The following is a 26,953-nucleotide window of genomic DNA, read 5'->3' as shown; positions in this document are numbered from 1 at the left end:
GGACCTTTCTTTTCTCCCGTGGGTTAAAACAATGGGAGTTTGCATGGAAGGTTCTCTCGCTGTATGTGAACAGCAGTATGATGTTACTTGGCAAATGTTTTTTCTATGACATGAGGGAAGTGCTACTATGATGTGCATGGAAGGTTTTCAAGTGAGCACTTGTTAGTTTGTTTAGTACTTATGTAGTATGGGAAATATGCATAGGTATGTCCATGTGATTTTTAAGCATGCTTACTGCCTACCTGATACAGAGTTCTATAACTGACAGTCTATAGTCTCTTATAGTTGAAAACTTGAATAGTTACATTATGTGTGCTGCTATGTCTCTTATAGTTTCAGAAAAACATTAATTTATCTGTCCTGTTCTATTAATCCTAAAGATGAAACTCATGCATATGTTGCTTAACCTGACTGGCTTGAGTATTGTTCCGAACGAATTATACTACAGATTCCCTTCACTGTTTTTCTTCTAGTTATCTCATAGGATTACTCATGAGGCACATCTATTCTCTCCATTTTTTAGAACAAAAATGTGATTAATTCAGCATGCTTATGACTATCATGCTTCTGAATATCTCCAAGCTGGATATTTCCATTAAACATGTTTCTAAATACCTCCCATATATATTTCCATTAGTCTGCTTAGTGCATCATTAAGATTATAAGCATCATTTTCATTGAATCCTGGTTACATATTTGTGTGTACTCAAGTTGAAAATGGGACTTGGAATAATATGCAAGTTTCATCTTTTCTATTGCAGCGAGTGGGTCGGTTATGCACTGGCAGCATCCTTGCTACTAGCGGTGGGCACGATGGTCCGGGCCAAGCAGAGAAAGATAGGTGAGATATGCTCAGAGGTGATCATCGACAAGTCCTCGGACAAGATGACGATGGAGAGTATAGTGGAGGCACAACACATCATGAAGAAGGTGCACGAGTACGTCAAGACGACGAACTTCGTGATCCTCAGGCTATGGTCCATTATTCTAGCCCGGTCACCAAAGGTATATATCATTGCACACTAGTCTTGATCATTGACCATCCTTTGTGTAATGTTGGGGTACCGTCCGTCACATATGGTTCTGGACTATAATGTTTTGTGTACTGTTCATTGTCCTAATCATTGTTTCAGTTAAATTCAGTCCAAATTCACTCCAGGAGTACTCCAAATTTAGTCCAAACACAGTCCAGATATTGTTTTGGTTTCCTTGTACTCCAAATTCATTCCAAACACAGTCCAGGAGTATAAATAAGTTTACAGATTCAGTCCAATTTCACTTGTGCAGGAAATTCACCTGTGCGGCAGCGGCGGGGAAGGAGCAGCATCGGCAGCCCTGATAGAGGAAGCCATGTTGCCGTTTTGTTTGTTCCCAGCCTTGACTATGGTTGTCCAGCGAGTCCGGCATGTCGTCATTTTCTTGTAAAGCAGTATTGTATCACACTTGTAGAGCTCGTTACACATGTAGATCTTGTAAAGTACTGTATTACACATGGTCATATGTATTGGCAACGTGATCTGGTTGCTCTTATTTGAAGTATTATGTGTGCTTTTGTCTGCCAAGTTAAATACTAGTTGAAATATGAAGAATATGAGCCTGATAGATGGGACTCACTTACCAGACCCAAACCTGACAACTGGGACCCATCTGACTGGTGGACCCATTTAATAAAAAAAAGGAAATTATAATTATTTAGACGAAAAGGCCAAGGCCCAATAATAAAAAAGGCTGCAATGTTGGGCCAGGCCCATGAAGTTGACCAAAAATTGATAGAAAAAAATATAGAAAGGCTAAATTAATGGGCTAGGCCCATGTAGAAAACTGAATTGGACCAGGCTGAATCTTGTGCCACATCAGCTTGCCACGCTGGATGCCTACGTGGCCTGGGGAGGTTGCTAGTGACCAAAACGCCACAGTGGACTTATTTTGGTCATAAACGTTTGCGACCATTCCAGAAGAAAGGTCGCTATAGTCAGTTTACGACGCCCAGCTTTTGACCTTATGTTTTTGGTCACAAAAAGGTCATAAATGGAAATTTGTGACCTTTCAGTGACCAATAGTGGTGGTCATAAGTTGACATATTTCTTGTAGTGCTTGGTCGTCACGGCTTGCGTCACGGGCACCACGTGAGGTACCCCGCCTTGATCTCTCCGCCTCCTCGCGAGCCAGCCTGATGAGGCCGTGCCTGAGGAAGCTCCGTGTCGTCCACCCCGCGAGGCTTGGCCCCTCGCGAGGGTCTTGGGTCTGCGTTGATGAAGATGGGCCGTGCTGCCCCCCCCCCCCTTTGAGCCACGCCGCTGGCCGCAGGCAGGCAAGTCTGGGGACCCCCGTTCCCAGAACGCTGACAAGGAATATCTCAGCAGAGTAACTATTTACTTCTAAACTGAACACAGGAATAGGAAAAAACACTCAACGCTGCTCACAGCAAGGGCGTGCCACTCAAAAATATCAAATGCATGTCTTTTGGCTAACATCAATGAGCAAATTTTGACAACGTTTAACAATTCCAATATATTAAACTAACGTCTTGTTGCTAACATCAATGATTAAACTTTGACAAGCTTTTCCCATTCAAAATATGTAATGCCTATGATCATGGAGTCCTGTCGTAGCTTCTTGTACTTGTTTGGGCACTTTTTGCCTAGGGCACTCCATGTGTTGTTAAATTACCAATGGTCTCTGCAGACTAGTCATGTCACCGTTGTCTAATAATAATCTGTAAAGCTTCTCGGCCATTCCTTCTATAATGTAGCGCAACCAGTGACTGCTTGTTTTTGCAAAGTGGAACGACCAACTTGACCCAGTAATGCAGTAGTTTGCCTTACACATTGGCTCCTTTTGTGCAGTTCAACTAAAATCGAAGTCGGAATAAAACCGAGCTTTAATTTTGATATCCCTGTAAGCAACAATAGGTATAAAGGAAACAATTGCTGAGAAAAAATGGTTGATGACTTGTACTCCCAGAAGAAAAGCATCTACTGATCTACTTTATCTTAATGGGAAACAAAGCAGGAGAGTAGCAATTCTCCATCAGTGTGATTCATTCATATTGACTGAGACATTATCTTAACAATGCCTTGATTCAACATGTATAAAGAACGACAAAGCAGAAAAGCACCATTCCTAAAACAATGCAACTGATTCATTTTAATAGACATTATCTTAACAATACTTTGGTTAAACATGTAGAAAGAACTACAAAGCAGGATAGTACCATTCCTAACAAGTGTTGACATTTTGAACTATGATTCAGTAGTTAATTAATTCTGAGAGTGGCATTGCTTAATTTTACCAGCGGCATTAGATTAACGAAAAGCATAAACAGTTCCAGGGGAGTGTGGGCGCAACAACAGTATGTGCTTCCATCTACTTATAAAGGGGGTGATGCAGAGTTTGTTGTAACAAAGCAACAAGCATCATGTCTGGGTTGGTCCCATTTTTGTTCACTACTTAATGGGAAAAGACAGCAATACAATAGCTTCAATTCAACACTTATTTAAAAAGTACCAATACAAGTAGCACAACATCTCAAAGCACACTGCACAATCATGTGGATGAAGGCCTGTACTGACCTTTCATGAGACGGACAAGATAAAATACGAATCTGCCAACACGAATAGGAAATCCAATCTCGTTTTGTGAAGTTGCACTGAAATCAAGAACAGTGTTTTGCGTAGCAAAGCAAAATGTCACAATAGCAACAATTGGAATAGATATCCCTGTTTAAACAGAGGAAAAAAAGGAATCAATTACTGGCTAATAAAGGAGGATGAAACATGCGGCCACAAAAATGGTAATCCCGCCAATCCCTAACAAGTTTTGCAGTTTTGAAATAAGATTCACTAGTTAATTCTGAGAGTGGCATCAATTGCTGGCTTATAAAGGGGGTGATGCTGAATTTGTTGTAACAAAGCAACAAGCATCATGTCTCGGTTGGTCCCATTTTTGTTCACTACTTAATGGGAAAAGACAGCAATACAATAGCTTCAATTCAACATTTATTTAAAACAGTACCAAAACAAGTAGCACAGCATCTCAAAGCACACTACACATCATGTGGTTGAGACCAAGATTTGAAAAAACTCGCCACGAAGACTGGAAACAAATCTCGACCTCCTTTTGTGCAGTTCCACCAAAATTAAGCAAAGTCACTGGTGTGACATTCAAGTTGAACTGCACAAAACACTCTTAAAACATAAGTGTTTCAAGTAGCGAAGCAAAATGTCGCAATAGCAACAAGTTGAATCGATACCCCTGTTTTAACAGAGGCAACAAAGGAAACTGTCGGTGTTCGGGTTCTGGCAGACGCTTGAGGTTCGAACACTGGGGTGCACGCGGAGATCTCTCCCCTATAGATCTACGTTCAATCTCCTCGCGTGATCTAAGCTGGAAACGACGAACAACACAAGGGACACAAGGTTTATACTGGTTCGGGCCACCGTTGTGGTGTAATACCCTACTCAAGTGTGTGGTGTGGTGGATTGCCTCAGGGGCTGATGAGGAACGGTACAAGGGAAGAACAGCCTCGCGAGAGGTGTTCATGAGCTGGTGCGATGAACTGCTAGGGTGAGTTCGGTCGCCTCTCTCCCTCTCTCTGCTGGGGTTCTGCCAGATCTCTAGCCGTCCCTCTACTCTGTGGTGGCTAGCTCTATTTATAGAGGCCCTGGGCCTCTTCCCAAAATAATGAGCGGGAAGGGCGCCAACAATTGGCCATTTAGAAGGGGAACATCTAGTACAAGTTATCCTGACCAAAGGTGGTCTTCGGCTGCCAAAAGTACTGGTGATGACACCGTCTTGGCTCCACGGTGACCTCCGTCCTGCCGCTCTGTTGGTCTTGGTCTCATTGCACCGGAATGGTAACCTTTGCCCCATGCCTTGGCCTGTGCTTGCCCCCTTTGCACCAAAGGGGAAACAAGGACACTACGCAGGCCGGCGCCCTCCTGGTCTATGTCGTCATGGCTTGCGTCACGGGTTCCTCGTGAGGTACCCCCTGCCTTGATCTCTCCTCCTCCTCATGAGCCTGCCTGATGAGGCTGCTTCTGAGGAAGCTTCCGGTCGTCCGCCCCGCGAGGCTTGGCCCCTCACGAGGGTCTTGAGCTTGTGCTGATGAAGATGGGCCGCGCTGGGCCCCCAATTGAGCCACGCCACAGGCCGCAGGAAGGCAAGTCTGGGGACCCCCGTTCCCAGAACGCCGGCAGTAGCCCCCGGGCCCAAAGCGCGCCCGGGCTTGGCCTAGCAGGAAAGCGAAGGGGCAAGCGCGAAGCGCCGTGGGCCCTAACAGCCTGTGGCCTTGGGTGCCGTGTGGCGATTGATTGGACGCGGGCGACTGCACTTCCCCACGATGCTTCGGCGACCGCACGACTTGATAAGTCCCTGCATGCAGAGAAACTGATCATGATTACCTGCGATCGTGGTGCTCGACGGTTGGCCTCCTCCGTCTATAAGTGCGGGGCCGCGCGAGTCCCCTTAGCCCGTCCCTTCTTGCTGCTCCTTTTCTTCTTCTCGGCTACTCGCCGATTCCATGGCTCCAAAGAGATTCTCGGCCGTGGAGAAAGGAAAGGCCCCCCAGGCTGGGCCTGACCCCCCCGGCCAAGCACGGCCGAGGCCGCCCTCGCAAGTATTCCACGGTCCCCGCAGTGGCTTCCCGCGTCCATGGAGGCGGTTCCCTGCTCGGTGGTGAGCGCCCGGCCGCCGATGGGGGGCACGCCGTGGTTGTGCGCCCCCCTAGGCCACGCTTTCGCTCTGCGGAGGTGCTGCTGGAGTTCATCGTGTGGTCAGTGTACCCAAGCAGCACCCGGCTCCAGCTCCCCCGTTTTCTTCGTAGGTGATCTGCCGGCCAGCGCCCGGTGCGGCTTCTGGCTCCAGGCAGACGACTGCTGCAACAGGGCCTCCTAGGCTTCGCTGGAGGTCTCCGTTTCTGGGAATGGGGCCCTGACCCACGGCTGGCAAACATTTGCCCACGCGCGCGGCCTGGGCCGGTGGTGCACCCTGCACTTCAAGTTTGATGGCGACGCCACCCTCTACGTGAGAGTGTTTGGGGAAGACGGTCGCCGTGCTGGGTGCTGCCACGAAGACGACGACCGCGGCCGCCTGCCCAGCCCCGGTACTAACCAGGACGAAGACGGCGACGGGCGTCCAGGAGGCGGTGCTCGGGGTTCGCTGAGCTAAGGCGACTCCCTCTCCGGCAGCAGCTCCTCCAGCGGTGGCCGCGACCAGCCCCCGCGCCATCGCGCCCGCCTGGGTGAAGGTAGCGGGTCAGCCCGCCGTCGCGCCCCGGTGAAGCGAGAGGAGGGATCCGCCTGAGCCCCAGGAGCAGCTCGAACCTCCGCTGTGGGCTGGTGCATGATGAATGGCGCCCATTTTGTTTTCCTTCTTTTCATGCGCAGAAATAAAAGGTAGTATAGGGCCCCGCGGGGGCGTGTTAGAACTGCTGCTGTTAACCGTCGTGTTGCTTCCGCTATTTCCGCGCTGCGTTCCCACGCCGTGCACCCATGTGTGGGGATCATTTTAGCTCGGTGGCGCTTGATGTGGTCCTCACCTCCCGAGGCCGCGGCCTCGCCGTGTGCTTTGTGCCCTGCAAGGATCAATAGGAGGGGTAACTTTCGTTCTTAGTTGTGGGCGCGATCGGCCCAGGCCCTGCGCTCGTGTTGCGATGCCCGTGAGGCACGGACTGGGAGGGGTGCTCCCGCAGAGGACTCGGATAGGAAAGGTCCAAACGATCGGGGCAGAAAACACTCGCGAGGGCGCCCGCGAACCTCACTCGCGAGACTTGTGCGAGAGAAAACGAGGCGAGTGAGTGAAAAAGATAAAGAGTCACAAGCCACGAATGTCAGCAACTCCAATAAAACTTCAAACGGGAATAAACAAGCCAACTGCAGGAAGCAAATGGGAAAGCCGCGTCCAGCACCTATTCTAGTCTTCGACGTCTTCTCACCAGCGTGGAGCTAAGTGCTGCCACTGGGCGTAGGTGGAAGCCCCTGAGGCCCGAGGGCGGCACTCCGGAGACTTCGGGGCATGTGCAGCCCCACTCATTATTACGTGAGACTGTCATGGGCGGCGAGCTTCACAGGCATTTGCCTTCTTCACAGGCACCGGGCCTTTCCCAAAACGTAGCAGCTTCACAGGCATTCGCCTTCTTCACAAGCACCGGGCCTTTCCCAAAACACAGCAGCTTCACAGGCATTCGCCTTCTTCACATGCACCGGGCCTTTCCCAAAACGCAGCAGCTTCACAGGCATTCACCTTCTTCACAGGCACCGTGCCTTTCCCAAAATGCAGCAGCTTCACAGGCATTCGCCTTCTTCACAGGCACCGGGCCTTTCCTAGGCGCTAGGCCTCGCTCAGGGATAGAACCTCCGGAGATGTTGAATGATCCACCCATTCTGGATGGGTACCCCCACCGTGGTCTCCAAGCGCGCGGAGCCAGGCCTGGAGGCATGAACAACCTTGAATGGGCCCTCCCACATGGGAGAGAGCTTGTGCAGCCCCTCCCTGGAGAGAACCCATCTGAGCACGAGATCCCCTACCTCAAGAGTTCTGGGGCGGATGTTGCGGCAGTAGTATCGTCGCAGCGCCTGTTGATACCTTGCCGCTCGCAGCACGGCTTCTCGACGGCGTTCCTCCCCCAGCACGAGATCTGTCCCCCGCATGGCATCCTGCTGCATCTCGTCGAACGCCAAGACCCGTGCGGAGCGATGCCTGACCTCATGAGGGAGAACAGCCTCTGCTCCGTAGACGAGGAAGAACGGGGTCTCGCCAGTCAGCTTGGTCACAGTTGTGCGGATTGACCACAGCACGGACTGGAGCTCGTCGTACCAGCCCCTGCCACAGGCCTCCAGCTTCTTCTTGAAGGTCCTGGCTTTGAGGCCCCTCAGGACCTCCGCGTTGGCCCGCTCGGCCTGGCCGTTGCTCCGGGGGTGTGCTACCGAAGCGTAGCATATCTGCGTTCCAAGGTTAGCACAGTACATTTTGAAGAGATTACTGGTGAATTGCGAACCATTGTCGATGATGATGCGGTTGGGCACCCCAAATTGGCTCACATGGCCAATGATGAATTTGACCGCGGAGCCCGCCGGGATTGTGCGGACGACTTCCACCTCAGCCCACTTGGTGAATTTGTCCACGGCAACGTAGAGGTAGCGATAGCCCCCTGGAGCCCGAGGAAACAGGCCCAGAATATCCAGCCCCCAAACTGTGAACGGCCATGAGAGGGGTATGGTCTGTAGACCCCCCGCAGGCTGATGGATCTGCTTAGCGTGAAACCGGCAGGCCTCGCAAGCCTTCACAAGCTCAACGGCATCGTTGAGCACCGTGGGCCAGTAGAATCTACTACGGAATGCCTTGCCGCCGAGGGTTCGTGATGACGAGTGGTGCCCGCAGTCTCCGCCATGTATGTCCGCCAGTAGCTCCTTCCCTTGCTCTCGGGAGATGCAACATACTGACACGTCATTTGGTCGCTTCCTGTAGAGCTCTCCGTCCTTGATGCAATAAGTCGTGGCCTGCCGCGCCACACGCTCCGCTTCCTCCTCACTCTCTGGCAGAGTCCCATGCATCAGGTAGTTCTTGAGCTCCAGGATCCAACACCCTTCCTGAGGCACTAACACCAGGAGCAGGCGTGCCCCTGAGGCTGGGCCGCAGACCGGGGCTCCTGAGGCAGGCGGGTTAGGGAGCTCCTCCCTTGGTTGCGCCGTGCTCGACAGTGACGGCACCGCCGAGGGTTTGAAGAGTGTCTCCTCGAAGACGATAGGCTCCTGAGGCAGCCGCCTAGATGCCCTCTTGGCAATGTCATCAGCTTCCTGATTGGTGCCGCGAGGCACATGCTGCAACTCCAGCCCCCAGAACTGTTTCTCCATCTTGCCAACCTCAACGAGGTAGGCTTCCATGTGCTCATCCTTTGGCTTTGTATATCTTGTTGGGGAAGTTGACGAGGAGCTGTGAATCGCCCTTGATGACGAGGCGCTTCACCCCTAAGGCAATCGCGGCCTTCAAGCCTGCTATTAGGCCTTCGTACTCCGCTATGTTGTTGGAGACCTTTTCTCTGTGCTGGAAGCAAAGTTGTACAGCGTAGTAGAGTTTGTCCTGGGTAGGGGATACGAGCACTGCGCCAGCTCCCGCACCGTGTCGGGAGAACGCCCCATCAAAGTACATGACCCAACCATCCGATGCTTCACTTCCCGGGGAAAGTGATCGGTCTTCGCCTGCCTCGAGACCCGGCGCTTCTGCCCATTCTGCCACGAAATCCGCAAGTGCTGCTCCCTTGATGACTCTGGTTGTACTGAATTCTAGATGAAAGGCCTGTAGTTCAATGTTCCATTCAGCAACCCTTCCAGCTGAGTTGGGGCTCCTGAGCACTCTTTCCAAGGGGTATGCTGAGACGACTTTGATGGGATGTCCTTGGAAGTAGTGGCGTAGCTTGCGCGAGGCCACTAGTAGTGCGAGGAGGAGTTTTTGAGGCATGGGATACCGTGCCTTTGCGTCCCGTAGCACCGTGCTGACGAAGTACACGGGATGCTCGACGAGGTCGAGGGTGCTAGCGTAGCTTGCGTCCTCCAGAGGTCGAGGCACCTCTTGAGACGATGGAGCTCCCAGTGCTTGGTCGCCTGAAGAGGCCTCTCCTACTCCGGGTGCGTTCTCCTGCTGCGGCTGTTCCTTTCCGTCTGTGGTTGCGGCCTTCGCGAGGCCCCCCTGGCTCTGCTTCGCTTCAGTTCGGACGGTTGATGCGGCCTTGGCACAGTGCTCCTCCCTGACCTCCACCAGGGCTGCGCTAGCGGAGTAGGGGGTGGCCGCAGGGTAGAGCACCAGGGGCTGCCGAGGACGCGGAGCTACCATTACTGGTGGACTGGTAAGGTACCTCTTGAGGTCCTGGAATGCCTTGTCGGCCTCTTCAGTCCATTCAAAGGGACCCATTTTCTTCATCATCTTGAAGAAGGGCAGCGCTCGTTCCCCCAGCTTGGAGATGAAGCACCCCAGTGCAGTTACACGCCCGGTGAGCCTCTGCATTTCTCTGAGGGTCCTCGGCGGGCTCATGTCTTCGACTGCCTTAACCTTCTCCCGGTTGGCCTCGATGCCCCTGTGGGATACGAGGAAACCCAGGAGCTTGCCCGAGGGGACTCCAAACACGCACTTCTCCGGGTTGAGCCGTAGGTCCACTTTGTTGAGGCTCGCAAAGGTTTCTTCCAGGTCCTGTATCAGGGTTCTCGCTTCACGAGACTTCACCACAATGTCATCGACGTAAGATTCAGTGTTCCTCCCGAGCTGCCGGCCTATGGCGATGTGCATCAGCCGCTGAAAGGTCGCGCCTGGGTTGTGCAACCCAAACAGCATGCACGTATAGCAGTACACTCCACACGGGGTCAGGAAAGCCGTCTTCTCCACGTCTTCTACCACCATCTTGATCTGGTGATAGCCCGAGAAGGCGTCTGGGATGCACAATAGGTCACACTCTGCGGTGGAGTCGACTATCTAATCAACGCGGGGGAGCGGAAATGGATCCTGCGGGCAAGCCTTGTTGAGGTCGGTGAAGTCGACGCACATGCGCTCTTTTCCTCCCTTTTTGGTACAACGACCGGATTAGCCAACCAATCAGGGTAGCAGACCTCGCGGATAACTCCTGCCGCCTCTAGCTCCCGGGTCTCTTCAACGATGAAAGCCTGTTTCTTAGTAGACTGCCGCCTTGCCTTCTGCTTCACGGGGCGCACATTGGGGCATACATTGAGGTGATGCTCAATCACTTCCCTTGGGACCCCTGCTAACTTATCAGGATCCCACGCGAACACCTTCTTGTTCGCGCGCAGGAACCTGATCAGGGCCTTCTCCTGCTCGGGCTCGAGGTTGGCCCCTATGGTGAATGTGGTGCAAGTGAACCCGTCCACATCGACTGGTACCTGCTTTGTTTCCGCCTTGTCTTGGGTGAACAACTACTTCTTTTTAGCCGGCGTAGCCCCCTTGGGCTCAAGGGCGTCGGTGCTAGTGGGCTGTGCCACCGCGGCTGCCCTGAAAACAAGCTGGAGCACCTACAGCGCATCCCTTGTGTCTCCTGACACGGTGAGGACGCCGCTGCTCCAGGCATCTTCATGAGGTTGTATGTCGGGTGAGTTGCTGCCATGAATTGAGCCAAGGCCGGATAGCCGAGGATGGCGTTGTAGGGGAGGCCAATGGGGGAGATGTCGAAGTCGACCAGCTCCGTGCGGAAGTTGTCACAGGTGCCGAAGGTCACTGGGAGGTGGATCTGTCCCAAGGAGGCGGTGGAAACGGCTCCGACGCCCGAGAAAGGCCTGCTAGGTTGGAGCCGCTCCAGCGGCACGTGGAGGAGGCTAAAGGCCTCCACTGAGAGCACGTTGAGGCCGGCATCACCGTCGATGAGGGTCCTGGTGACGGCCACTTGGCAGATGGTGGGGGTGCACAGCATCGACAGCGCGCCCGAACCGATGGGGTTGAAGGGGTGGTCCTCCGATTCGAAGGTTAGATCAGCCTCGGGCGCCACCCAGCCCGAGGGGGCTTCTTGGCGCTTGGAGGCGGTGCTGATCCGGTGGGTGAATGACTTGACGTGATGGCACGAGGGTGGTGCCTGGGAGCCACCCAGGAGAGCTGCGACGACGGGCGGCGCTGGTGCGGCGAAACGGGCGAGGAAGAGGTCGCGCAGCTCCTCCCAGGAGGTGACAGAGGCCGTCGGCAGGTGGAGGAGCCACGCGCGTGGGACGCCGGTGAGGGCCATGGGTAACCAGTTGGCCATCACCCACGGCTCGGAGGATGGCCTCCTCGTACGCCAGTAGGAAAATCATCTGATCTGTCGCGCCATCGTAGCGCAGTGGTGTCTCAGGCCTGAACTTGCGCGGCCATTGCACCTGTCACAAGGCAGGGGCCAAGGCCCGGAGCCCCCTGGCCCCAGTGTCGGCATCTGTTGCTGGAGCAGGCGGCGCGTTGTCCGCCATGAGGGCGGGATGCGATGTCGGGGGAGAGCGGGTCGTCAGGAGGAAGGGCCCGGCGCACCCCTACCTGGCGCGCCAAATGTCGGATTTCAGGTTCCGGCAGACCCTTGAGGTTTCCCCTACCAATCTACATTCAATCTCCTTGCGTGATCTAAGCTGGAAACGACGAACAATACAAGGGACACAATGTTTATACTAGTTCGGGCTACCGTTGTGGTGTAATACCCTACTCCAGTGTGTGGTGTGGTGGATTGCCTCAGGGGCTGATGAGGAACAGTACAAGGGAAGAACAGCCTCACGAGAGGTGTTCTTGAGCTGGTGCGATGAACTCCTAGGGTGAGTTCGGTCGCCTCTCTCCCTCTCTCTGCTGGGGTTCTACCAGATCTCTGGCCATCCCTCTACTCTGTGGTGGCTAGCTCTATTTATAGAGGCCCTGGGCCTCTTCCCAAAATAATGAGTGGGAAGGGCGCCAACAATTGGCCATTTTGAAGGGGAACATCTAGTACAAGTTATCCTGACCAAAGGTGGTCTTCGGCTGCCAAAAGTACTGGTGATGACGGCGTCTTGGGCTCCACAGTGACCTCCGTCCTGTCGCTCTGCTGGTCTTGGTCTCGTTGCACCGGAATGGTAACCTTTGCCCGATGCCTTGGCCTGTGCTTGCCCCCTTTGCACCAAAGGGGAAACAAGGACACTGCGCAGGCCGGCGCCCGCCTGGCGCCCGCCTGGTCTAGGTCGTCATGGCTTGCGTCACGGGTTCCTCGTGAGGTACCCCTTGCCTTGATCTCTCCGCCTCCTTGCGAGCCTGCCTGATGAGGCTGCTTCTGAGGAAGCTTCCGGTCGTCCGCCCCGCGAGGCTTGGCCCCTGGTGAGGTTCTTGAGCTTGTGCTGATGAAGATGGGCCGCGCTGGGCCCCCACTTGAGCAACACCACAGGCTGCAGGCAGGCAAGTCTGGGGACCCCTGTTCCCAGAACACCGAAAGAAACAATTACTTGCCGATAAAGGAGGATGAAACAAACAGTGACAGAAAGAAGCATCTAACTTGTCTTGGATGGAAAACAAAGTATGACAGTAGCATTTCTAAAACATTTGCATTGATTCATATTAACAGAGACATTCTCTTGAAACAACATTTGTTAAAAAATGTAATTTACTTTTAACAGTGGCATTGCTTCAATGTTCTGGTGGCAGTCTTAGATTAACAACAGCAAAATAGTTGTATGGGACATGCCAGCACCATGTGCGTCCACACATATAAATGGGTGATGCAGAGTATGTAGCCAAGCAGCATATATGCGCTGGTCCCATATTTGTTTGCTTTGAACCTTCTTCCTATGTGAGGGCAGCAAATCTAGTCCTGCACAAACTACCCGACTCCCCAGTTTCTTTCCCTTTTCAACAAAGAGATCGGTTCCTTACAGATGTGTGTACCGGGTTACCCCCTTTTTCCCTTTTTGACATACAAAGCGGCTGGATAGCCAGTCTATACTACTTTCTGCCCCTCCTTTCCTCATTGAACCACGTCCTAGATTCTTGCTCCAGCCCACCGCACCCTTCTTTCCTCTTTGAACCAAGACCTAGATTCGACTAAAGATCGAAAAAGATCCACATGCAGCTAGAGCAACGACAGTTTCAAAGAAACTTATACCTTAGGGTCGTCGGGATGTGGCAAGGCTTGCGGCGGGAGGCCGGATCTGCCCACACTACGTACAGAAGCGAGGAAGAAGGGGTCGGTGGCCCTCCTGCACAGGCGCTGGGTGCAAGAGAACAGCGCAGCCGGCAGTGGATTGCCTCCCTCGCTGAAGGCGATAGAGTGAACGCTGCACTCCACCCCTTCCCGGTGCGACGGGATACGGACGCCTCCTTCACCAGCTGTGAGGGGGAGAGAGAGACAAGAGGCCAACACATTCTTGTTTAGATCTTGTGAAGAGAGGGTGAGAGACTGTGAATATAGCAAACCCTAGCAAATGAACGCTGAGCCTCCAGCGTGTAACATATATGTAGTGCGGCGAGCGTGTGGAGAGTGCAAACCATAGCGAACAAGCGCTGAGGCTCCCGCTTATATATATACTACTGTAGTACAGACTGAGCTCCGGTGCCTTCACTACACCTGCTTTTGGCTGTATGACAGGTGAGCCAGCCACATTTTGGGCCCACATGTCATAAATCCAAAGGCAGCCGCACTAAGTCAATGAAGCTACGTCCATATAGTACTCTCGTGTATACGACTAATATATAGTGGAGTGGTTTTCTTATTCTCTACATAACAGTCGTTTTAAATTGTGTAAGTACGAAACAAAACTCTTTATTTAATGTACAGTAAAGAAAACTAGTACTACTTGCGATGAACTAATGATCCACGCCCACGCGTCCTGGTCGCACTTGCTGTCCTTCACGTGTGTACACTACCCTCCCTTAAGTGAACAACCACACATGCGCCAAATTACCGGAAACGTGTGAGAGTGTGTACAAATAAAGAATTTTAATTTCAATAATTATCGGAAAGGTTTGAGAGTATTACAAAGTTTGACTTCAGTCAAATCTAATATGCGGAGTAAATAAAAATGGAGGGCTACTACGTCCATCCGGGTTTTTAGTCCACACCATTTTTTAAATCAAAGTTAATAGCTGGACAAATAAAATTACAGGGGAGCTAGAGACAAAGTTGTGAGAAGGCTTAGAAATCAATACAAACTTATGCTCTTAGTACCAACGTCGATCCTTCTTCAAGGAAACATTTGGTTCATAGCCAATTGTGTGATAAAATTGCACCAACGTGAAAGACGACTGCGTCTCCAATGCAACCAAGGTGAACTGACAAAGGATATCATCTTTGTGCATAACAAGCAAAGAGCACTGATGGAAGACAACTTGTTTTTCATTGAAAATCGATCAGCTTCACCAGCCGATGCAACCATGAGGCGCAACCATGAGCATCGATAGGTCATCGTGGTGATGCATCATCCATTTGGCATCAAGTTTGGGTGAGGCACCTATGAAGTTCGACAAATCCTCACTGTGGTCTGTTTCTTCTCAGTAATCAAGCTCGAGGAAGGAAGAACCACGTGGCAGAGGACAGTGAGGTGGAACAACAATGGCCATCCAATTTTGTGCAGTTCCACTAAAATTGAGGAAGACATGCCCGGGTATGGAGACACGCATCGCTGTTTCCAAAAATATAAAAAAGGGTTAGCAACGACATCTCAATTGTCAATAAGAATTAATGAAAAGTACACCAACAAACAGAAGCATCATAATTATCTTGATGGGAACTAAACCAGTGATAGTACTACCACCATATGGACAATGACCGCACAACCACCATGTACTTTTTGTCGAAACAACATGTATACCTCCAGTGAGGCATAAATCAGGAAAACTTTTCGAGTGGCATTTCCTCTATAATGGTACTAGTAGGTGATGTTGGACTAGCCGACGAACCATAGCTACTATGCATGGGGAGCTGGGGAGTAGTCGCATAGAAGAAAACCCGCACGCAGCGACCTGGGGAGCTGGACCAGTACAAGAAGTTATACCTCAGGTGGGCGAGATGTCGTTTAGGCGGGCGGGCGGGATCTGCCCACACGACGGCAGCGAACAAGGGCGCGGAGGATCTTCGTCCGCGCCAGCGCCGGCTCCGAGAGGACGGTGCGCATCGGCTTCCTCCATCACCGACGGCGACAATGTCAACGCTGCACCTCCTCACCTCCCGCAACGGACGGGATTCGGCCGGATCTGTGACCACCGGTGACGAGAGAGATAGAGTGGACACTGTCATCTTGTTTTGATATGGAGAGGGTGAGAGAGCGAGACGCGAGAAACTCTATCAAACAAGAGGCTATAATGGAGTAAAAAAATCTCTCCATAGTAGTGGTTTTAAATAGAATACGCGCGTTCCCGGAAAAAAGAAAGAAAACTGGCGGACAATTTTTTAAGGGTTTGTCTAGGACACATCTAGATGTGACATAGTTACGTCACATCTAAGTTGATGTCCACTCTCTTTGTGGTCTATTTTTTTCCTAGTTTTTTTTGTTTCTTGTTGCTACATCATATACTTGTGGGAGCTTAGATGTGATATGCTTAAATAACATCTACATGTGAATTAGACAAACTGATTTTCTAACGTACCAAGAAAGAAAACTCGATCAAAAACACGCCCCCGCTTCCAGGTCGCGAGAGTCGTCGCGCACACACACATAGACATAGACATGCATATCCGTGTTTACGTAAAATTCCATTTCCATCTCCATCTCCAATCATATTTTTCCAACTGGCACATTATTTACGCTATTAATTATATACGCAGCAATATTAACGTACAACATCTCTTGTTTGCGCACGTCCGGACCGTTGTCACGGCTAGTCCTGACCAACCCGAACGCTCTTCATCACCCGCGCGTGCTTCCCGCCCGAAACGGTCCGTGCCAGATTCATGTCCGGCCAGAGCAGACGCGACCTCTCACTGGCGCCGGCATTGAAGCGGCGCGCCGGCCGAGAGAGCGTCGCCCGCGCCGCTTTCGGGTGCAAGCGGCTGCTCCGCGTTCAAAGGTTGCAATAGCCGGCTACAACACGCATGTAAAATGTTATTGGGAGTCCGTGCTACAGCTAGATGTCCTCCCCCAACTCGTCAATCTCTTTCAGTAGTGCTAGTAATCCATGGCGCGATCCATCGACAAGCAGGCGGGAAAGTTATCGTATACTCGGTTTGCGGTGAGTGGCATGCTGAGCGACCATGTGAGGTCGAGCCATGGAGGAGGGTGAGACATGAACACGACAGACGTGATTTAAACGTTGGTTTTGCTCGATGGCGCGATCCAATGAAACGAAACGTTGGTTTCTCTCCGTTTCCATTTTTTCTCCGGAAAAACGGAAACTTTCCCCTCCATTTTCATTCCTATTCCAAGGTTGCCCCATTACAACATTCCATCAAATACAAAGGAAAACTAACACGCATGCTGATGCATCTCAATGATTCACAGATCATAGCCAATATTTACTTCACAACTAAAGAAAAAAGTTGTGAGAGCATGTACGAAAGAAAAACTACTGATGGGGTCACTACGACTTAAACCCTAAACCCTAAACATGATTTAATTTCCTGGCCAGGTAGAACCTGTCGAAGGAAAGACGACTGGCACCCTCGGATCATACGATGCTTTTGTGTAGTTCCACTAAAATCGACCTGAGCATCCCTGATGGCAAAGATATTGAAGAAGTGTGATTAGAGTAATAGTACTGGCACTAGTTCATGAGACATAAACTCATCACAAGTAGAAGCCGGTAGAAGTAGAGAAAGATCGACATGGAGATGGAGCTACGGCACTGACTATGGGTTTTCTCCCTCGCCGATGTCGACCGCGTCCACGCAGAACATTGTTCCCTTCCCCCAGCTGCGGGATCAGGCACGTCGTTCTATGCTTGTGAAGAGAGCAACCTAAGCAAGCATGCTTGTAGCTTAGGCTCTTGCTAGTGTATATATAGTGGTTTTCTTTTTCTCTCCATATTAACCATTTTATATTGCGTATGTGTCATTCAAGAGTGAAATGATGGTTGCTTCTTCCGACTAACTTACTGTGTGATTTGTCTGCTCCTTAGTGGCCCCTACACGTACTCCCCCTACATGTATGCAACAGTCACATGTACACATGGACGCAAAAACGCGCGTGACGCCCTAATGCATGCATGTCCAAGCACACGACGGAACACACACGGTCACGCTCAAGTGCTCAACCTACACGTGCATGCACACACATACTCAGTCAGGGTGAGATAGTGACCGTATAAACACCGGAATATATATATATATATATATATATATATATATTGAGCGCAATGAGCGTATTATGAAGTCTACTGACCGTATTTTTACGAATATACAGTGACAGGCAGTGTATTTATCTCATTTGAAATTAAGCCATATTAACCGGAGAGGAGGCAGTATGGACTAGCATTACTTTGCTGTGTCTCGTCAACTTGCCGAATGAGGAGAAGGTTGCAGGACGGGAGAAGCTTGCGCGCGGTGGCTCACAGGACAAGGAGAAACTTTTGACTAATGCAAGCTCTCCCTCGCTCAGGCGGTGGACCTGCAACAGTTAATTCGGTGTCAGATTGCCAGAAGCATACACTATACTACTAGTGCTATTATTGTTCGACTTCCCAAATAGGCGAACAGCCAAGCGCAAAGTCTACTAGTACTACTACTATAGTCTATAAAAGGTACATACTATACTAGTACTAGGAACCGGATGGAGGTGCGTCTGCACTCTTATTATAATTTTAAAATGTGATAAAGCAATTTTCAACACATTTGGTTCTCTTCGAGGGTTCTCACATGTGATAATGGAAGTTGATTACATGGAAGACTCACCACAATTCTCGCTTAATTCTGGCTCATATCCTCTTACAAATAGTAGCGCTCGGTAATATTTTCCTCTTTTTTGTTATTCAGCATGTAAACAGGTCAGCAAACCTTGCGGCGCATCTTCGTGCGAACCGTGCTTGCTGCACTTTGAATGTGGCCGAGAGCTGGCTTGATGAAACACCTCACTTCCTACTTCTTTTTTTGCGGGGTACCTTGCTTTCTAGTGACCAGTGTCTTGGCTGATCATCCTAAGAATGCTTATATATGAATAAAGCTCTCTCATTTACCCGCAAAAAAGATTAAGCCATATTAACCAGAAAGGAGGGAGTATGGACTAGCACTACTTTTTGGTGTGTCCCGTCAACTCGCAGAACAAGGAGAAGCTTGTACGACAAGGTGAAGCTCGCTTACGCCTTTTGACTAATGCAACCTACCCTCGGTGGACATGCATCAGTCCATTCGGTGTCAGATTGTCAGAGGCATACACTGTCGTACCCAACATGCGGAGTACCATCATTGTTCGACTTCATGAAGAGGCGAAGAGCCAAGCACAGTAGTACGAGTAGTACTACTACTAGAACCACATGGTGGAGCGTCTGTACTCTTATTTTTTTATCTCTGATAAAGTACACGTTTATTCCGGAGAAGGGCGGAAAAAGGCAGCCCAACATGTAATGAATGATATCGATCAACCAACCATGCTCGAATATATCTTGGCCTCCGTGCAAGCCCGTATGTGTGTTCTCGCTCCTTGTCTCTCTCAAGGAACGGCGGGTTGGCTCTTTGCCGTCAATTGAGATCGGTTTGCTCACACTCCTGTCCCACATGTCAGTGATATGCCAAGAGGAGGTGCGTTGACCGATCCATACGCGTACTTTGTTTTGCACCTTCATACTACTCCTCCCTCCGTCACAGTTTACAGAGCGTGCTTCATTATGATGCGTTTCTCTCAATGCATTTCCACCACCAGAGAGACTTTAGACGTGTTTGGTTTAATGCTCAATTAATTAGGGCGTGGTAACCGCAATCAAGTCCACAATTTTCTCTCCATGTACTGTACTACTACGGAGTGGAGTAAGTGCATGCATGTGTGTACCCGGGGTGGAAGCACTGCATGCATCTGTGTATGCATTATTCCCTCTAGTAATAGATGACGTGCTATAACTACCAATGCTATTTTTCAGGCCGATCGCTAGGCTCCTTGGTCCCATAGTTTTTTTTCTGAAGCGCTCTGTATAAATAGTGACGGATGGAGTAGTATGAGTGGATTCAAAGAAGAGCGTATTGATGGTTGCTTCTTCAGAGCAACTTACAGTGGGAAAGGTGGGGCTTATGATTTGAGTGCTCATTACTCACTATTAATGCGGCGCAATGGCCAGGCTGAGTCTCCCATGCGGTTGTGCACTACCCCCTCGGTTCTTAAATATACTCCGGAGTATTTGTCTTTCTAGAGATTTCAACGAGTGACTACTCAAATATTTGTCTTTTTAGAGATTTCAATGGACTGGCACATACGGATGTATATAGACATATTTTAGAGTGTAGATTCACTCATTTTGCTCCGTATGTAGTCACTTGTTGAAATCTCTAGAAAGACGAATAGAATATTTAGGAACAGAGGGAGTACACATACGAAGCAAAATGAGTGAATCTACACCCTAAAATATGCCCATTTGAATTTTGTAAAAAGACAACAATTTAGGAACGAAGGAGTATAATTGTGTGCATGGCACATGGACCCGGATGATGAAGACGCTTCTGGCAATGCTATCAAGCTTCCATCATTTTTTTACATAATTGAATACTATACAAATAATTTTCCAGCGACATGAAATTGTACAATGGTGTGAGCTTTCAGCTTTTGTTTCGCGTGTCTTGCCATCGATGCTCTTTCGGAAACAATAAAAAACTAACTTCCTTGCTAATGCATGTCAATTATTAGGAGATTAGAGCTAATAATTACATCACAGCTGAAGACGGAGTTGTGAGAAGGTGCTAAATTAAAATTGATCCATGCTTTCATTGGCAGCAACGTCCCCCCAGCTCTGTCTAAATCAACAAGGCATGTTGGGAAAAAAAAGTAGTTGTCTGGAGCATGCAACATTCCGATCATTTTGTGCAAATCCACTAAAATAGAGTTGAGCGTCCCTGTTCCAAAGATATTAAGTGTGATTATGATAATAGTGGACTGCTGATGAAACAATAAACACACAAATAGAAGCCAGTCACCTTTGCAATTTCTCTTAAGACTAACTAGTTGGAGAAGATTAGGCTCGGAGTTGGATGAGGAGGATAGAGCAAAACCAATCTCCCATTGTGTAGTCGCACTAAAATGTAGAGACGTTGCCCGTGTGACATTTTAGTACAACTACACAAAACACTCTGAAGAAAAAGTGATTTGTGCAGTTCACCAAAAGGTCGCAATAGCAATGAGGTGAAATGGATAGCCCTGTTTGCAAAAAAGAGGTAGAAAGGAAACAATTACTGGCCAATAACAGTTGATGACACATGCGACGACAAAAAAGAAGCATATTCCTTGTCCTAAGGGAAGATAACAACACGGTTGTGTTTGTCTAAAACGGTGTGAGGGTGAGAATGCAATATGGAAAGTACGCCAGACGAGCTATGTTTTGGGCAAATAACTATGGAAGATCCACATGCAGCGACGTGGTAAGACGGGCAATGGAGCAAGGCCAGAGGGGATACCTGGAGGTTGTCGGGATGTAACTAGGTGAGCAGCGGCGGGCGGAATCTACGAGCAGGTGGCGTAGGCCCTGCCGCGCCAGAGCTTGGTCAGAGAGAACGGCGTGTACCGCAGATCGGGACGTGCTGCCTCAGCACCATCGAACGGAGAAATGATGCACTTCCTCCCTTTCCCCCGGAGGACGGGATGCAGCTGGATCAGTGACCAACGGTGAGAGAGAGAGAGGCCACCGCACTCCCTTTCCCCCGACGGTCGGGATGCAGCCGGATTAGTGACCAACGGTAGAGAGAGGCCACCGCAGCCTTGTGTGAGATACTCTGAAGAGCGACAAACCAGGCAGGCAGGCTCCATTGTATATTGTGAGCGGACTACCTTTTTCTCCATAAAAATCGTTTTATATTCTGTGTACGTGCCATTGAGCACTATAACTTCATTTAAAAATAATGCGGCAACGCGTCAAGTCGAACTTTGTTTCGTGGACGCGTGGTACACGACCTCCCTAGGTAAACAACCGCTACAGGCGTTCAAATTAGCATGTGGGCTGCCATTTCGTAAATAAATGAGCTCCACCGTGTACCCGCGCGGGTGTGGCTTGGCACGAAGCGTGAGTACGTGCACGGTGCACCTATTCTCTTCTTGTATACGTACACCACCTACGTGGGGTTGTGTGAGAGAGATACAAACCTAGAGAGATATAGTGTGTGTGTTCTTGAGAGTTTTTTTGGGGGGGTCAATCAAAAAATGTAACGTATGCAATGTGTGTGAAATAGAGTCTTGGATATAACATATATATAGAGGGGGCGATCCACGAGAAGAGAGTGGAGGTATCATCGACTTGAGCTGTCCATAGAATCAAAGAGAGGGATGATGTGTGTGTGTGTGTCTGCGCGCGCGCGATCGATAAAGAGTGCCAACAAATTTGTGTGTGCCCATGTCAAAGATATAGAGTGGCTGGCCTACTGGAACGTGAGATGGGACATTTGCAGTTTGTCTCTATGGCATGGATACCTACCTGCAGTGCTCGACTATCGGTGTGTGGTGGGGGAAGAGGGAGGCCCAATTAACTATAGAGGTACAATGGCTGGTATACGTGTGTGTCGGTGTTCTAGGAACGGGGGTCCCTAGACTTGCCTGCCTGTGGCCTGCGGCGTGGCTCAAGTGGAGGCCCAGCGCGGCCCATCTTCATCAGCACAAGCTCAAGACCTTCGCGAGGGGCCAAGCCTCGTGGAGTGGACGACAGGAAGCTTCCTTAGAAGCACCCTCATCAGGCAGGCTCACGAGGAGGCAGAGAGATCAAGGCAGGGGTACCTCGCGAGGAGCCCGTGACGCAAGCCATGACGATCGAGACCAGGCGGGCGCCAGGCGGGCGTCGGCCTGCGCAGTGTCCTTGTTTCCCCTTTGGTGCAAAGGGGGCAAGCACAAGCCAAGGCATCGGGCAAAGGTTACCATTCCGGTGCAACGAGACCAAGACCAGCAGAGCGGCAGGACAGAGGTTACCGTGGAGCCCAAGACGGCGTCATCACCAGTGCTTTTGGCAGCCGAAGACCACCTTTGGTCAGGATAACTTGTACAAGATGTTCCCCTTCAAAATGGCCAATTGTTGCCAACCTTCCCGCTCATTATTTGGGGAGAGGCCCAGGGCCTCTATAAATAGAGCTAGCCACCACAGAGGAAGGATAGAGGGATCGGAGAGATCGAAAGACAGATCGACACACATAGACATCCAGAGGTCCGTTAGAGCTCTAGCAGAGAGAGAGAGGCGACTGAACTCGCCCAAGCAGTTCATCGCACCAGCTCAAGTACACCTCTCGCGAGGCTGTTGTCGGATTTCGGGTTCCGGCAGACCCTTGAGGTTCGAACACTGGGGTGCATGTGGAGATCTCTCCCCTACCGATCTACGTCCAATCTCCTCACGTGATCTAAGTTGGAAACAACAAACAACTTAAGGGACACGAGGTTTATACTGGTTCGGGCCACCGTTGTGGTGTAATACCCTACTCCAGTGTGTGGTGTGGTGGATTGCCCAGGGGCTGATAACAAACAGTACAAGGGAAGAACAGCCTCGCGAGAGGTGTTCTTGAGCTGGTGCGATGAACTGCTTGGGTGAGTTCAGTCGCCTCTCTCTTTCTCTCTCTGCTAGGGCTCTACCAGGTCTCTAGATGTCTAGGTATGTCCCCTCTTTGTGTCTCTGTTTGATCCCTCTATCTGTGGTGGCTAGCTCTATTTATAGAGGCCCTGGGCCTCTCCCCAAATAATGAGCGGGAAGGGCGCCAATAATTCGCCATTTCAAAGGGGAACATCTAGTACAAGTTATCCTGACCAAAGGTGGTCTTCGGCTGCCAAACGCACTGGTGATGACGCTGTCTTGGGATCCACGGTGACCTCCGTCCTACCGGTCTGTTGGTTTTGGTCTCGTTGCACCGGAATGGTAACCTTTGTCCGATGCCTTGGCCTATGCTTGTCCCCTTTGCACCAAAGGGGAAACAAGGACACTGCGTAGGCCGGCGCCCGCCTGGTCTCGATTGTCATGGCTTGCGTCACGGGCTCCTCGTGAGGTACCCCTGCCTTGATCTCTCCGCCTCCTCGCGGGCCTGCCTGATGAGGCTGCCTCTGAGGAAGCTTCCGGTCGCCCGCCCCGCGAGGCTTGGCTTCTCGCGAGGGTCTTGAGCTTGAGCTGATTAAGATGGGCCACATTGGGCCCCCACTTGAGCCACGCCGCAGGCCGCAGGCAGGCATGTCTGGGGACCCCCGTTCCCAGAACGCCGACAGTAGCCCCCGGGCCCAAGGAGCGCCCGGGCTTGGCCTAGCAGGGAAGCGAAGGGGCGAGCGCGAAGCGCCGCGGGCACCAACAGCCTGCGGCCTTGGGTGCCGCGTGGCGATTGATTGGATGTGGGCATCTGCGCTTCCCCACAATGCCTCGGCGATCGCACGACTTGACAAGTCCCTGCAACGCCAGGAGCAGCTTGAACCTTCGCTGTGGGTTGGTGCACGACGAATCGCGCCCATTTTGCTCTCCTTCTTTTCCTGCGCAGAAATAAAAGGTAGTATAGGGCCCTGCGGGGGCGTGTTAGAACTGATGCTATTAACCATCATGCTGCTTCCGCTATTTCTGCGTTGTGTTCCCGCGCCATGCACCCATGTGCGGGAATTATTTTAGCTCGGTGGGGCTTGACGCGGTCCTCGCCTTTCGAGGCCGTGGCCTCGCCATGCGCTTTGTGCCCTGCAAGGATCAGTAGGAGGGGTAACTTTTGGTCTTGGTTGTGGGGGCGATCGACCCAGGTCCTACGCTCATGTCGCGATGCCCGTGAGGCACGGACTGGGAGGGGTGCTCCCGCAGAAGACATGGATAGGAAAGCTCCAAACGATCGGGGCAGAAAACACTCGCAAGGGCGCCCGTGAACCTCCCTTGCGAGACTTGTGCGGGAGAAAATGAGGCAAGCGAGCGAGAAAGACAAAGAGTCACAAGCCAGGAATGTCAACAGCTTCGATAAAACTTCAAACGGAAATAAACAAGCCAACTACAGAAAGCAAATGGGAAAGCCGCGTCCGGCACCTATTCTAGTCTTTGACGTCTTCTCACCAGCGCAGAGCTAAGTGCTGCCATTGGGCGTGGGTGGGAGCCCCCGAGGCCCGAGGGCGGCACTCCGGAGACTCTGGGGCGTGTACAGCCCCACTCATTATTACGTGAGAGTGTCACGGGCGGCGAGCTTCACAGGCATTGGCCTTCTTCACAGGCACCAGGCCTTTCCCGAAATGCGGTAGCTTCACATGCATTTTCCTTCTTCACAGGCATTTGCCTTCTTCACAGGCACCGGGCCTTTCCCAAAACGCGACAGCTTCACAGGCATTTGCCTTCTTCACAGGCACCGGGCCTTTCCCAAAACGTGGCAGCTTCACATTCATTTTCCTTCTTCACAGGCACCAGGCCTTTCCCAAAACGCGGCAGCTTCACAGGCATTTGCCTTCTTCACAGGCACCGGGCCTTTCCCAAAACGCGGCAGCTTCACAGGCACCGGGCCTTTCCCAAAACACGGCAGCTTCACAGGCATTTGCCTTCTTCACAGGCACCGGGCCTTTCCTAGGTGCTAGGCCTCGCTCAGGGATAGAAACTCCGGAGATGTTGAATGTTCCACGCGTTTTGGATTGGTACCCCCTCCGTGGTCTCCAAGAACGCGGAGCCAGGCCTGCAGACATGAACAACCTTGAATGGGCCCTCCCACATGGGAGAGAGCTTGTGCAGCCCCTCCCTGGAGAGAACCCGTCTGAGTACGAGATCCCCTACATCAAGAGTTCTGGGGCGGATGTTGCGGGAGTGGTATCATCGCAGCGCCTGTTGATAGCTTGCCGCCCGCAGCGCGGCTTCCCGGCGGCGCTCCTCCCCCAGCACGAGATCCATCCCCCGCATGGCATCCTGTTGCGTCTCGTTGAACGCCAGGACCCGTGTGGAGCGACGCCGGACTTCGTGAGGGAGAACTACCTCTGCTCCGTAGACGAGGAAGAACGGGGTCTCGCTAGTCGGCTTGGTCATAGTTGTGCGGGTTGACCACAGCATGGAATGGAGCTCGTCGTACCAGCCCCTGCCACAGGCCTCCAGCTTCTTATTAAAGGTCCTAGCTTTGAGGCCCCTCAGGACCTCCGCGTTGGCTCGCTCGGCCTGGCCATTGCTCCGGGGGTGTGCTACCGAAGCGTAGCATATCTGCGTTCCAAGGTTAGCACAGTATGGTTTGAAGAGATTACTGGTGAATTGCGAACCATTGTCGGTGATGATGCGGTTGGGCACTCCAAATCGGCTCACGAGGCCCTTGATGAACTTCACTGCAGAGCCTGCCGGGATTGTGCGGACGGCTTCCACCTCAGCCCACTTGCTGAACTTGTCCACAGCGACGTTGAGGTAGCAATAGCCCCTGGCGCCCGAGGAAACGGGCCCCGAATGTCCAGCCCCCAAACTGCGAACGGCCATGAGAGGGGTATAGTCCGTAGACCCCCCGTAGGCTGATGGATCTGCTTAGCATGAAACTGGCAGGCCTCGCAAGCCTTCACCAACTCAACGGCATCGACGAGCGCTGTGGGCCAGTAGAATCCACTACGGAACGCCTTGCCGACGAGGGTTTGTGACGACGAGTGGTGCCCGCAGTCTCCGCCATGTATGTCCACCAGTAGCTCCTTCCCTTGCTCTCGGGAGATGCAACGTAGGGACATGTCATTTGGTCGTTTCCTCTAGAGCTCTCCATCCTTGATGCAATAAGCTGTGGCCTGCCGCGCCACAGGCTCCGCTTCCTCCTCGTTCTCCGGCAGAGTCCCTTGCATCAGGTAGTTCTTGAGCTCTGGGATCCAACACCCTTCCTGAGGCTCTAACGCTAGGAGCAGGTGTGCCCCTGAAGCCGGGCCGCAGATCGGGGCTCCTGAGGCAGGCGGCTGAGGGAGCTCCTCCCTTGGTTGCGCCATGCTCGACAGTGGCGGCACCGCCGAGGGTTTGAAGAGCTGCTCCTCGAAGACGTCAGGCTCCTGAGGCAGCCGCCGAGATGCCCTCTTGGCAATGTCATCAGCTTCCTGATTGGTGCCCCGGGGCACGTGTTGCAACTCCAGCCCCAGAACTGTTTCTCCATCTTGCGAACCTCAGCGAGGTAGGCTTCCATGTGCTCGTCCTTTGGCTCGTATATCTTGTTAGAAAAGTTGACGAGGAGCTGCGAATCGCCCTTGATGATGAGGCGCTTTACCCCTAAGCCAATTGCGGCCTTCTGGCCTGCTATTAGGCCTTCGTACTCCGCTATGTTGTTGGAGACCTTTTCTCCGTGCTGGAAGCAGAGTTGTACGGCATAGTAGAGTTTGTCCTGGGTAGGGGATACGAGCACTGCGCCAGCTCCCGCGCTGTGTTGGGAGAACGCCCCATCGAAGTACATGACCAAGCCGTCCGGTGCTTCGCTTCCCGGGGAAAGTGATCGGTCTTCGCCTGCCTCGAGACC

At 51.6% G+C, this 26,953-nt stretch overlaps 1 protein-coding gene across 1 annotated transcript in view; it reads left to right on the top strand.

Moving 5' to 3' along the window:
- Positions 1–644: 644 nt before the first annotated feature.
- LOC125535102 overlaps positions 645–26,953 on the top strand; it is a 30,325-nt gene continuing 4,016 nt past the window's right edge. The window contains exons 1-2 of the mRNA XM_048698152.1: positions 645–1,005; positions 1,288–1,363. Of these exons, the coding sequence (XP_048554109.1) occupies positions 718–1,005; positions 1,288–1,363 (364 nt within the window). The 5' untranslated portion in view covers positions 645–717. The remainder of the gene's footprint in view (positions 1,006–1,287; positions 1,364–26,953) is intronic.

The sequence above is a fragment of the Triticum urartu genome, chromosome 2 (assembly GCF_003073215.2).
Source record: "Triticum urartu cultivar G1812 chromosome 2, Tu2.1, whole genome shotgun sequence".
Taxonomy (NCBI): Eukaryota; Viridiplantae; Streptophyta; class Magnoliopsida; order Poales; family Poaceae; genus Triticum; species Triticum urartu.
This window is presented reverse-complemented; position numbering and strand designations above follow the sequence as displayed.